Here is a 13,788-nt window from a genome sequence, read left to right on the forward strand (position 1 = left end):
CTTTGTATTCAGTGAGAGTAGTGCCTGTCATTAGGTTGCAGTAGTCTGCCGATATAGGGCAGCTAGAATTTGCCCTCAGTGTCCCTTTAAATGTCTCTAACAAATGACGTGCGTGCTACCAGTGTGGGTGCATGCCCACTAGTTTGCCTCTGATGCTGCTGAGAGTCGTGCAGTGATAGTGTCTTTTTCTTTCTTCCCAGTGCACCGCAGTGCTGACAGAGACTAGTGCGGTCAAGACGCTGACCAAGACGAGGGAGTTCAAGACCTTCACTGAGACTAGTGCGCCCAAGACCTTCGCCGAGACTGGCGCGCCCCGGACGCCAGCTACTGAGGCGGCTGCCGCCGAGCGAGTCGCACTACCCGAGATCGTCCGAAGCGGTGCCCTGAGGCTTGACCGTTGGGTCTTTGTGGACATTGCCACGGGGCGAGAGTACCCGCTGGATGAAGCTGTGGCCAAAGGTCTTCTGGATCCAAGGCTCAAGGCTGCTCTCTTGGAGCCCTGTGGCATCAGGGACGCTTCAGGGACCGAGCTAAGTCTGCGTGCTGCCATTGAAAAGCAGTTGTACGACCCCGAAAGGGCCTGCCTATTAAGCCCCAAAAGTGGCCGGCCAATCACTGTGGAGGAGGCCATTCAGCTTAAGATTGTAAAACGCGAAACAGTGGTGTACTTGATCAGGTTAGGGCTGGTGAGAGTGACTGAACTGTCACTAGCAGAGGCGCGGGACAGGGGCTTGGTCAATCTTGTGACGGGCTTCATTAATGACCCCAGTACGGGCATTCCGGTGCCCATTGACGAGGCGTTTGCAAAGGGCTGGTTAGTGCGTGAACGTGTCGAGGACAGTGAGGGCATGACACTTTCGTTTGCTGTGGACAATGGACTAGTGGATAGCAGCACCGGTAAGCTGAGGGACCAGCACTCTGGGGATGAGTACGCCTTGCGCGAAGCACTGTCACGGGGCCTCCTCTCGGCAGACACAGCAGAAGTGGTGGACACCCGTCAGGGGACCCTGGTGACACTGCCTCGTGCTCTGCGGGACGGCTTGTTGCTGGACACTGGCCGATACGTAAACCCCGCCACACGGGAACAACACACACTGACTGAGGCGCGCAAACGACAGCTGCTGACACCTCCTCTCACTCTCAAAGACGCCCACGAGCGGGGTCTTCTGGACGAGGATGGCCAGGTGCAGAATCCCTGGACAGGGGCCTGGATGACCCTCCTGGAGGCCATTGCCTGTGGCCTCCTTGACCCCTACGTCAAGTGCATTGTGCATCCGGGCACCCAGGAGGCACTGTCCCTGTCTGAAGCCCTTGCTCTGGGGATCATCACGCCCGAAGGCAAGTTTGTCAATGTGGTGACTCGCGAGGTGCTGACCCTGAGCCAGGCGGTGCGCCTGGGTCTTGTCACCTCTGTCTGCCAGAAAACAATTTTCGATGTTTCGGCCTTTCAAGACCCAGTGTCGGGTGAGAGCCTGAGTTTTAATGAAGCCGTGGCGCGCGGTTGTCTTAATCCGAAAACCGGAGTTTTCACATGCTCCGACTCGGGGCGTGAGATTCCCTTTGAGAAACTTGTCAAGGAGCAGGTCATGCAGCCACAGATATTTGACATGTTCAGCAGGAAGATTGGCTTGAAAGACGACAAAGGACAGGAGCTAACTTTGTCAGAAGCAGTGTTTGCAGGCCTTGTTGATTCCAAAACTGGTCAAATAAGGGACAGGAAAACAAAGCTTCCTATTCCTTTGAAGGAAGCACTTGCAAAAGGTGTCATTACCCCTGAAGGTGCGGCACTTTTGCGTGGTCTGCTGAGGATCACTGTCAGCACTGCCACTGTGACAAAGACCATCACCCGCTATGTCACTGTGTCATCACACGGCTCGCAAGATTCACCACTAACGGCTGAAGATAGAACACTGCAGGAAGCTGTGCAAAGTGGCCTGATTAGTCCCGACACTGACTGGCCCAAAGACATGGGCGATTTCGCCAAGCGAACGCCTGTGAAGGCGGAGCCAGTTGTGCGTCGCGAGGCCCACCTTGTGTATGACAGAACACAAACCATGACTGGGGAAAGGGGTGTGCCACGTGATGGTAGCAGAGACGGCACACCTGTGCCGACATTGGGAGAGTATGACATCACTGAGCAAGTTGACCAGCTTTTGAAAGATGCCTCAACGGAGGAGGAGCCTGCTTTGAAGAAGCCTGGCTTTCCCGGGTCCACAACAAAGAGGCCATCACCCTCCAGGGATGTTCCGGATTCCTCAAGGCCACAAAAAGAGCGCAAGGTCCCAATCACCCCTGCACCGTCCCTGGCTGCTGATGAGGAGGAGAGCACTCACACCATTACTTATCACGTGACATCCAGGCATGAATACTTTGAGAAGTCTCATGTGGTTCATGATACAAGCACAGACACATTGAGGGAAGTGAGCGACGAGGTCATCAGAGATGCTTCAGGACGTGAGAGGGTTCGATCTAGAAGTTCAGAGATCAGAGGTAGGGACGGGTCTGACAGGAGTGTATCGGCAGCAAAGGACAAGCAGCCGACAAGTGCAGTATCCAAAACAGGTAAAGAACCAGCTGGGAAGCAGCCTCCTCGAAGGGAAGAGAGTCCCACAGGAGTTACTAAAATCCAAGAAGCACAGCCTGCTGCCGACAGCAAGGGACCTGCTACTGTTAAACCAGTTTCAAGAATTCCACATGAAAAACACGATGTTCCAGAGCATGCAGATGTTGAAGATGTGAGACTCTCTATGACGCAGACGTCCATGAGGACTGTGGACATTTCCCATCATGAAAAACTTTTACCAACAAGGCGACCGGAGCATGCCCAGGCTACAGAACAACCTCCAAGTATTCCAGCTAAAGCACACAAAGGTTCGCCCTTTGGTCAAGCCCTATCCAAAGAGATGCCCGTACCAGTGAAGTCTTCATTTACAGAGCATGTGCTGGAAGAAGTCACAGAAAACAAAGAATCTTATCTGATTGAAGAAATGCTGGAAAAAACCTTGGAAGAGTCCAGAGGCCCTGGTGGCCGTGACGTGTTGCCAGAGGTTCACATGAATGGTGGTGCAGAAGGCTTTAGGCCAAGGGTGTCGGAGACAAAAATTGAGTACTATGACTCAGAGAGGCCTGTAGATGAGAAGTTTGATGTCAGTGTCCTTAGACCTAAGTCTGTTGCAAAACCAGAAACCCAGCCTACAAATGAAGCCCCTGAAAGACCTAAAAGCAGGGAACAGTCACCATCGAAACAGTTGGTACCCGAAGCACAAAGTCTAGATTCCTTTCCTGAACAGAAGTTGCCAGGAAGGTCTGGAAGCAGGGAGACGTCTCCTTCAAAACAAAAGGTGCCTGGGACACCAAAAAGCAAAGAAGTTTCGCCGTCAGAGAGCATGCCCGATGCCAGCACTGGGTTTTTGCCTGATCAGAGTGTGCCTGAAAAGCCAGAAAGGAGGGATGTGTCTCCAACAAAACAGGTGGCCACAGCGCCAGATGGCAAAGGCAAACCCTTGCGCACTCCTTCACCAACAAAGGCCCCTACACCACCTGGAAGTAGAGACCGATCTCCACCTAAACGAGCACAGGGCCCGAGAGATGTTTCGCCAACGAAAGAAGCTCTTTTTACCCCGGAGGGCAAGGACGGCTCACCAGTGAGACAAATGGGGTCCCCGACACGAGGGACCAGGGATGTGTTCCCACCAGAAAAAGACGTGGAAACACCTGGACGTAGAGACTCTCCTGCGTCGAAACAGGAGGCCTCTCCTGCACCTGAAGGCAAACCTAAGTCTCCAACAAAGCAGAAGGCACCTGGGATGCCAGGAAGCAGGGAATCGTCTCCAGTGAAAAAGACACCTGGATCACCAGAAAGGAGAGAGCCATCCCTTCTGAAGAAGACTCCTGGCACACCAGAGGAGGGAGACAAGTCTCCTCTGAAGAAGGTTCCTGGAACTCCAGAAGACACTGATGTTTTAACGAAACCAAAGGTACCTCGAACACCGGAGCAGAGAGATTTATCCCCACCAAAACATCTGACAACTGAGGGAACAGATGTGGCTCCATGGCAGCAGACACCCAACGAAAGGGATGTATCCCTAATGCAGAGGATGCCTGGAGCAGCAGGGAGAAGAGATGCATCACCACCTAAAAAGCTGCCTGGATCCCCTGACAAGGGAGATTTATCCCCTAAGAAAAAGGTGCCAGGATCATTGGAGGGCTTCGATATCTCTCCACTGGAAAAGGTACCAGAGGACAGAGATTCATCGCCAGTCAAACCGGTGCCTGGATCACCATATACAAGAGATCAGTCCCCACCAAAGAGGGTCCCCGGGTCACCGGAAAAAGAAGTGTTCCCTCGAAGAAAGGCACCAGAAATACCAGGTGGCAGAGACATGTCTCCACTTGAGAAAATTCCTGGAACACCAGAAGGCAGGGGTGTTTCACCAATAAAAGGCATGCCTGAAGCACTAGAGAAAAGTGAAGTGCCATCTCAGCCAAGGGTACCTGGATTAACTGATGACAGAGATGTATCGCCACCTAAAAAGGTTCCTGGATCACCAGAGAGAAGAGACTTGTCCCCAACAAAAAAGGAGGGTAGAGATGTGTCACCATCTAAAAGGGTGTCTGTATCACCTCAGAAGAGAGATGTTTCACCCTCAAGAAAGGCTCCAGGAACACCAGAAGGAAAAGACGTGCCCTTTTATCCAAAAGCACCAGAAACACCAGAGAGCCAAAAATCACCTGCAACTACAAGAGATAGAGATGTGCCACCAAAAAGGGTGCCTGGGTCGCCCACAAAGCGAGATGTGTCTCCTGTGAAGCAAGCTCCTGGAACACCCGAGCGACGAGATACGTCTCCACCAAAAAGGCTGCCTGCAGTGCCAAAGGAAAAAGATGAGTTAACTGTGCAGAAGGTGCCTGAAACACCAGATGCTAGAGGGGTGTCACCAACAAAAGAGCTGCCTGAATCACAGCTGCAGAGAGGTCTGTCCCCACTGAAACAGGCACCTGGAACACCACAGGATAGAGGCATGTCACCAACAAAAATGATTTCTGTTACACTCGAAGAAAGGGAGGTGTCCCCACCAAAGGTAGTGCCTGGACCACCAGATGGAAGAGATCAAAAGGTGCCTAAGGCTCCAGGAGAGATATCTCCGAAAGGAATGAAGCCTGAAGCTGCTCAAGAAAAGCCTGTGTCCCCTATGAAGAAAGCTCCTGGCTTTCCCAAAGACAGAGACCTCTCTCCACCCCAAAAGGGGCTTGAATCACCAGGAAGCCGAGATACATCCCCATTGCAAAAACCTGTAGCATTGAAGGAGGGAGACATGCCTCCATTGAAACAAGTGCCTGAAACTCCAGGGGGAAGAGAGGTGTCTCCACTTAGAAGGGCACCTGGCTCACCAGAAAAAGCAGAAAGAAGAGATGCATCCCCACCAAAGCGGGCACCAGAAATGCCAGGACGTAGGGATGTGTCCCCACTGAAGCAGTCACCTGGCTCACCAGAAAGGCCAGGAAAAAGAGCTGAATCTCCACCAAAAAGGACACCAGGTACGCCAGAAATACCAGAAAGAACGGTGCCCGAACTGGAAAAGGCACTTGGAAGACCAGAAAAGCCACAAAAAAGGGATGTATCTCCACCAAAAAAGGCACCAGGAACTCCAGAAATACCACTAAAGAGAGATGTGTCTCCACCCAAAAAGGCACCTGTGCCACCAGAAAAGCCAGTGGCAAGGGATGTATCTCCACCAAAAAAGGCACCGGGAACCCCAGACATGCCACCAAAGAGGGATGTGTCTCCGCCCAAAAAGGCACCTGGGTCACCAGACAAGCCAGAGGTAAGGGATGTATCTGCACTGAAAAAGGCACCAGGGTCACCAGAAAAGCCAGAGAGAAGGGATGTATCTCCATTCAAAAAAGCACCTGGGTCACCAGAAACGACAGAAATATGCGATGTACCTCCACTGAAAAAAGTGCCCGGGTCACCAGAAAAGCCAGAGAGGACAGATGTGTCTCCACCAAAAAAGTCACCTGGGTCACCAGAGAAGCCAGAGAGAAGGGATGCTTCTCCACTGAAAAAGGTGCCTGGATCACCAGAAATACCGGAAACTAGAGATGTGTCTCCTTTGAAAAAGGCCTCTGGCACACCAGAAAAACCAGAGAAAAGAGGTGCATCTCCAAAGAAAATTGCACCTGAAACACCAGAGCCACCAGCAAAAAGGGATGTGTCTCCGCCAAAAAAGACACCTGAAACACAGGAGAAACCAGAAAGGAGAGGTCTGTCACCACATAAAAAGGCTCCTGGTTCACCAGAAAAACCAGAAAGGAGAGATGTGTCCCCCCTGAAAAAATTGCCTGGATCACCAGAAAAACCTGAGAAGAGCGAAGAGTCTCCTCTGCGAAAAGCTCCTGGGGCACCAGAAAGTAAAGTTGTGTCCCCAGCAAAAGAGAAACCATCTGAAATACCTAGAGGCAGTAGGTTATCCCCCTCGAGGGAGCAAATATTTGAAACTGTGGAGAGCAGAGTGCATAAGCTGGAGGTAGAAGTCCTGGATATACCTCCTGGTGGTTGGTATCTGAAGGATGCTATTGAACAAAAGTTGTTTGATGCCAAGGAAGGCCTCTTCCTCATACCAGGTACTGATAGGCTAGTGTCTTTGGAAGAGACACTGAAGATGCAGATTGTGAACTCTGATTCAGCTATGGTGCATGAGCCGGGATCAAAACGAACGCTCCCTCTGACTAGAGCTTTAGAAAAGAACTTGCTCAATGCAACTGGACATTATCGCGATACAAAGACAAGAGAGACATGGACCATGGAAGAGGCAATCAGGCGAAAGGTGGTGGTTCTCCTTGAGCGCCCAGATACCACGGCCCCTGGACATGGACCAGTGAGGTCAATCCATGTGACAAGGGTTGCTGGTCAGCCAGACATTGTAGAGGTAAAAGCGAGAGAATTGGAAGTGTCCAAACAGGACTTCCCGAAGTTCTCAGACCTTCAAGCAGAGACAGTTCCGGATGTAGACAAGCCTGTGTCTGCACTGGAAGTAGTTAACCTGCTGAAGGCTGCTCCAAAAAGTGAGGAAGTCATTATCCGAGAAGCTAGCACAAACAAAGAAATTAAACTGAAGGAAGCTGTTGAGAAAGGCATTGTAGACGTGGATGCAGACAGCTACACTGACAGGAACACCGGTCGCAGTTGGAAAATTGAGGAAGCAATCAAAAGAGGCATGCTTGCCGTTGTTGGAGCACCACTCCTCCTGGGAGCCAAAGCACTCGAAGCACTCCGTGAAACAGCCGCTGATGAAACAGTTCATGCAACTGCCCTAAGTACTGAGCCTATCCGCACCACTCGGGAGATCACTAAGGTGGTTCGTCACACAAGCCTGCACATTAGAGATGCTGTCACTGGGCGAGAGGTACCCTTGGATGAAGCAGTGGCCCTGGGTCTGCTTGATGCTGAGTCTGCTCGAGAGTTGCAGGACGGCTCTAAGACCACTGAACAGAGTGTGCTGACAACAACCACAGTTCTTGTCACAGATCCTGTGACGGGAGAGACAGTGACGTTGTCAGAGGCTTTGAAGCAGGGCAAGCTTGAGCCAGAAACGGCAGCCATGCTTCAGCGCGCCAACGTCACTGGTGTTGTGACCAGCGTGCAGACGTGCCTCGAGGGATCAGACACAGGCAGCACAGTGGCGTACCAGGAACTGCTGAGTGCTCCCAAGGAAGCGGCAAGCAAGCACGTAGAAGAGGCAAGGTATGGGGTGCCTCGGTTCGAGGTGACACTGGGTAGGGCTACATCATCCCAACAACCTACTCTGCAGAAAGTCCGTCGACTGATTCTGAGCCCCACAGAGGCCCAGCGCAGAGGGCTTGTCAATCAGGGCTTAGTGCTGGAGCCACAGCAGGGCCGCTGGCTTCCAGCAAATGAGGCGGAAGCCGCTGGTCTAGTTGACACTCCCTCGGGGGATGTGCTTATGCCTGTGGGGCGGCCACTGTCACTTGGTGAGCTTGTGGCACAAGGGCTCGTGGAGCCAGAGGCCGAGCGTGTTGTGCACCCAGAGACTGGCTCTCTCTTGACCCTGGAGGAGGCTGTTCTGTGTGACATTGCAAACCCAATGTCCATGGTGCCAGGCCCCGAGTCCCCCTTGACCCTGGAGGAAGCGCTTGCTTCCAAGGTTGTCGACAGGGAATCGGGCTCACTCTCCTTGGCACCAGGCTCTTCAGTACCTCTGGTAACTGCTGTCCAGGAGCTTAAGCTGTTCGACAAGATTGATGTGCCCAAAGTTGTGGTTCCCATACCAAAACTTGCCCTCACTTTTCCCATTGCACTGCAGCGGAGTGTGATTGATGTGACTGACAGTACATACACTCATCCCGTGACAAAGGAAAAGATGACAATTGAGCAGGCTATTAAGGACGGCTTACTTTTGCCCACTCCATCTCTCCCCACTGATGACAGTGTAGACGTGTGCGAAGCAGTTAAGCTGAGACTGATCGATCAGGCGTCTCTCACAATGAAACATCCTCGAACTGGGCAAGATGTGCCTGTAGAGGATGCAATGGACTCGGGTCTTCTGCAGCTGGTTCCATTTGATAGGTCACAGCCGATCGCTCATGGAAAGATTGAGCGAAACATCAGGTACATTGGCTCAGTGTCTCGGTACACTACGGTAACTCTGCAGAAAGTTCGTCGACTGGTTATGAGCCGCACAGAGGCCCAGCGTAGAGGACTTGTCGATCAGGGCTTAGTGCTGGAGCCGCAGCAGGGTCGCTGGCTTCCAGCAAGTGAGGCTGAAGCCGCTGGTCTTGTGGACGCTTCCACGGGGAACGTGATCATGCCTGTGGGGCGGCCATTGTCACTTCCTGAGCTCGTGGCACAAGGGCTTGTGGAGCCAGAGGCCGAGCGTATTGTGCACCCAGAGAATGGCTCTCTCTTAACCCTGGAGGAGGCTGTTCTGTGCGACATTGCAAACCCAATGTCCATGGTGCCAGGCCTGAAGTCGCCCATGACCCTGGAGGAAGCGCTTTCTTCCGAGGTTGTCGACAAGGAATCGGGCTCTGTGACTGTGGCACCAGGCTCTTCAGTTCCTCTGGTGACTGCCATCAAAGATCTTAGGCTGTTCGACAAGATTGATGCTCCTAAAGTGGCGATTCCCATACCAAAACTTGCCCTCACTTTCCCCATTGCACTTCAGCGGGGTGTGGTTAGTGTGACTGATAGTACATACACTCACCCAGTTACAAAAGAAAAAATATCCATTGAACAGGCTATTAAGGATGGCTTAATTTTGCCCATTCCATCTCTCCCCACTCATGATAGTGTAGACGTGTGTGAGGCAATTAAGCAGGGTCTGATCGATCAAGAGGCTCTGACTATGACACATCCTCGAACCGGACAACGGGTGCCAGTAGAGGACGCAATGGACTCTGGTCTTCTGCAGCTCGTTCCATTTGATAGGTCACAGCTGACTGCTTATGAAAAGATTGAGCGCAGCATTAGATACATAGAGCCCATGTCTCACCAAACTACAGTAACTCTGCAGAAAGTCCGTAAACTGGTCATGAGTCCGAATGAGGCCCAGAGGAGAGGGCTTGTCGATCAGGGCTTAGTGCTGGAGCCGCAGCAAGGCCGCTGGCTTCCAGCTAGTGAGGCTGAAGCCGCTGGTCTTGTGGACGCTTCCACGGGGAACGTGATCATGCCTGTGGGGCGGCCATTGTCACTTCCTGAGCTCGTGGCACAAGGGCTTGTGGAGCCAGAGGCCGAGCGTATTGTGCACCCAGAGAATGGCTCTCTCTTAACCCTGGAGGAGGCTGTTCTGTGCGACATTGCAAACCCAATGTCCATGGTGCCAGGCTTGAAGGCACCCATGACCCTGGAGGAAGCGCTTTCTTCCGAGGTTGTCGACAAGGAATCGGGCTCTGTGACTGTGGCACCAGGCTCTTCAGTTCCTCTGGTGACTGCCATCAAAGATCTTAGGCTGTTCGACAAGATTGATGCTCCTAAAGTGGCGATTCCCATACCAAAACTTGCCCTCACTTTCCCCATTGCACTTCAGCGGGGTGTGGTTAGTGTGACTGATAGTACATACACTCACCCAGTTACAAAAAAGAAAATATCTATTGAACAGGCCATTAAGGATGGTTTAATTTTGCCCATTCCATCTCTCCCCACTGAAGAAAGTGTAGACGTGTGTGAGGCAATTAAGCAGGGTCTGATCGATCAAGAGGCTCTGACCATGACACATCCTCGAACCGGACAACGGGTGCCAGTAGAGGACGCAATGGACTCTGGTCTTCTGCAGCTCGTTCCATTTGATAGGTCACAGCTGACTGCTTATGAAAAGATTGAGCGCAGCATTAGATACATAGAGCCCATGTCTCACCAAACTACAGTAACTCTGCAGAAAGTCCGTAAACTGGTCATGAGTCCGAATGAGGCCCAGAGGAGAGGGCTTGTTGACCAGGGCTTAGTGCTGGAACCACAGCAAGGCCGCTGGCTTCCAGCAGATGAGGCTGAAGCTGCTGGTCTTGTGGACAGTTCCACAGGGAACGTGATCATGCCTGTGGGGCGACCATTGTCACTTCCTGAGCTTGTGACACAAGGGCTTGTAGAGCCAGAGGCCGAGCGTATTGTGCACCCAGAGAATGGCTCTCTCTTAACCCTGGAGGAGGCTGTTCTGTGCGACATTGCAAACCCAATGTCCATGGTGCCAGGCCTGAAGTCGCCCATGACCCTGGAGGAAGCGCTTTCTTCCGAGGTTGTCGACAAGGAATCGGGCTCTGTGACTGTGGCACCAGGCTCTTCAGTTCCTCTGGTGACTGCCATCAAAGATCTTAAGCTGTTCGACAAAATTGATGCTCCTAAAGTGGCGATTCCCATACCAAAACTTGCCCTCACTTTCCCCATTGCACTTCAGCGGGGTGTGGTTAATGTGACTGATAGTACATACACTCACCCAGTTACAAAAGAAAAAATATCCATTGAACAGGCCATTAAGGATGGCTTAATTTTGCCCATTCCATCTCTCCCCACTGAAGAAAGTGTAGATGTGTGTGAGGCTATTAAGCAGGGCCTGATCAATCAGAAGTCTCTGACTATGAAACATCCTCGAACTGGGCAGCGTGTGCCGGTAGAGGACGCAATGGACTCTGGTCTTCTGCAGCTTGTTCCATTTGATGGGTCACGACCGATTGCTCATGCGAAGGTTGAGCGCAGCGTCAGGTACTTAGGGCCTGTGTCTCACCACACTACTACAATCAGAGGTCTAACAATTATAATTAAGTCTGGTTACAAAATGCTTGGTCCAGACCAAATTCAAAATGTAGACACTGGTGAAATTCTTCCTTTAGATGAGGCTAAACAGCTTGGAATCGCCCAAGTTCAGGAGTCTGTTGAGAGGCTGACCTTACTCGAAGCTGTTCAACAAGGTATTGTGGACTTGGAGGAGGGTTTGTACAGTGCGCATGGCATTACATTGCCAATTAGTGAGGCATTTTCTGCACACCTTTTAACTCGTGACAGTTCCCGCTCGCCACTGCCTGGCAAGTACACCCTAATCCAATTGTTTGAACTGTATTATGACGATGATATGCATTTGTTTTGGGTCCCAGAGAGCAGCCAGCCTTTGAGTCTTGATGAAGTGAACAAGGCCGGCTATCTAGTCCTAAGCACAGTGCTTCTTGACATTGATGAAGGATGTGTCTTCACTGTTCAAGATGGCATCAGCTCTGGCTACATAGACACTGAGACTGAAACTCTGAAGAGGCATGGCCGAGAGCCATTGCCAATTTGGGAGGCCATTAGATCTGGGCTTCTTGTAGTCATCGATGCACCATTACTTCCAATGTTGCCAAGGAGGTTTGGAGCAGTGCCTTATGTTGAGCCTGAAGGTGAGAAGGGCCGTATGTCTCCATCAAAGCAGCCTGCAACAAGAGCACAACCCATCCAGGGCCGTGAACCTGAGGAATCTGCAGTGCCAAAGAGGCCAGCCAGGAAAGTGCGACCTGAGTCGCCAGGCACCAAACAAACCACAGCTAGTCCGCTGCTGCCATGTGAAGAAGGTGTGCCGAAGTCTCCAACAAAGGATGTTGCTGCAAGGTCTCCACTCAGGGAAGCTGCTTCAAGGCCGCTTACCAAAGAAGTCTCAAAGTCTCCTGTCAAGGAGCCTGCCCCCAAGTCTCCACCGAAGGAAGCTGCCCCAAAAGTGCCAGAAAAAGAACGAAAGACTCAAGCTAAAGAGGTCGCGCCAAAGTCTCCAACGAAGGAAGTGGCTCCCAAGTCTCCGACGAAGGAAGTGGCTTCCAAGTCTCCCACGAAGGAAGTGGCTCCCAAGTCTCCCACGAAGGAAGTGGCTCCCAAGTCTCCCACGAAGGAAGTGGCTCCCAAGTCTCCCACGAAGGAAGTGGTTCCGAAGTCTCCAACTAAGGAGCCTGTTTCCAAGTCCCCTCCCAAGGATTTTGTCCCAAGTTCACCAGGCAGAGAAGCTGAACAGACATCTCCGGCCAAGGAAGTCGCTCCAAAGTCTCCAACAAAGGAAGTGGCTCTGAAGTCTCCGACCAAAGAAGTGGCTGCAAGGTCTCCAACCAAGGAAGTGGCTGCGAAGTCTCCGACCAAGGAAGTGGCTCCGAAGTCTCCGGCCAAGGAAGTGGCTCCAAAGTCTCCGGCCAAGGAAGTGGCTCCGAAGTCTCCAACCAAGGAAGTGGCTCCGAAGTCTCCGGCCAAGGAAGTGGCTCCGAAGTCTCCAGCCAAGGAAGTGGCTCCGAAGTCTCCGGCCAAGGAAGTGGCTCCAAAGTCTCCGGCTAAGGAAGTCTCTCCAAAGCCTTTGATGAAGGAGCCTGCTCAAAGGTCTCCACCAAAGGAAGCACCTCCATCTCCACCCAAAGATGTTGTAAGGAAGTCACCGTCCAAGGAGGTTTCACCAAAATCTCCAGTCAAGGAGCTTGTCTCAAAGACCCCAGCCAGACAAGCTTCTCCGAAGTCCCCACCAAAGGAAGTCGCCTCAAGGTTGCCAGCAAAGGAAACAGGCCAGAAAGTTTTGCCCAAAGAGACTCCCGCGAAATTGCCATCCAAACCTGCAGATGGGAGATCACCGGCCAAGGCACCACCTAGTCATCCAGCTCAAATGGAGGATGTGGTTCTGCCAAGCACAGAAGTGTCCACCTTCAGCAGCACAGAAGTGGTTGTGAAGCAGACGTTCACCGAATATCGGAAAGACTACGAAGCTGAGCTAGTGGTTGGGCAGAAGCTCCCACTGCGGACCCTCATTCAGGGTGATGCAATGGCACCGAGAAACTTTTTGGTGTTTATTCCAAGCTCTGGGCGAACGTTGCGCTTAGAAGATGCACTGGCCACGCGGCAGGTGACTGAGGATAACACTGTGATGGTGCGAAGCATGAATGAGCTTGTGGTCATGGACCAAGTGCTTCCAGAGTTCACGCTTGACTCAGCCACTTCTGAGGGACTGTATGACTCCAAGCGCAAAACATTCACAAACCCCAAAACCAAAAAGCCAATCTCTTTTGCTGAATTTGTAGCCAGGAAATTTGTTGACCTGTCCAATGTCACTGTTCAAGACTTCAAGACCAAGAAGATGATTACTCTGGAGGAAGCTCTTGAACGAAACATAGTAGACCGGCAGACGGGAGAGATGGTACATCCAGAAACAAAGAAGAGAGTCTCCTTCTTTGAAGCTAGCATCTTGGGCTGGATTGTGTGGGAGACCATAAGTGCCACCCAGACAGGGCAGCTGACTCTAGCTCAGGCAATTCGAGGGCTCAGCTTTGACCAGGAAAAGGTAA

The 13,788-nt window shown here is 52.0% G+C and overlaps 1 protein-coding gene across 10 annotated transcripts in view; it reads left to right on the forward strand.

The window, feature by feature from the left end:
* shot (dystonin-like protein short stop) overlaps positions 1-13,788 on the forward strand; it is a 231,416-nt gene that overhangs the window by 160,173 nt on the left and 57,455 nt on the right. For 9 of the 10 annotated variants that reach the window (XR_016283980.1, XM_089551570.1, XM_089551571.1 and 6 more), the window contains one exon: positions 201-13,784. The exons of the other annotated variant lie outside the window; for it this stretch is intronic. Coding sequence is in view for 8 of the 9 variants with exons in the window: in XM_089551570.1 (XP_089407696.1) it covers positions 201-13,784 (13,584 nt within the window). In the remaining variant the exon portion in view is untranslated. The remainder of the gene's footprint in view (positions 1-200; positions 13,785-13,788) is intronic. 10 annotated transcript variants of the gene reach the window in all.

Source organism: Amblyomma mixtum, chromosome 7, assembly GCF_055824585.1.
Source record: "Amblyomma mixtum isolate Tamu chromosome 7, ASM5582458v1, whole genome shotgun sequence".
In the NCBI taxonomy this organism is placed as follows: Eukaryota; Metazoa; Arthropoda; class Arachnida; order Ixodida; family Ixodidae; genus Amblyomma; species Amblyomma mixtum.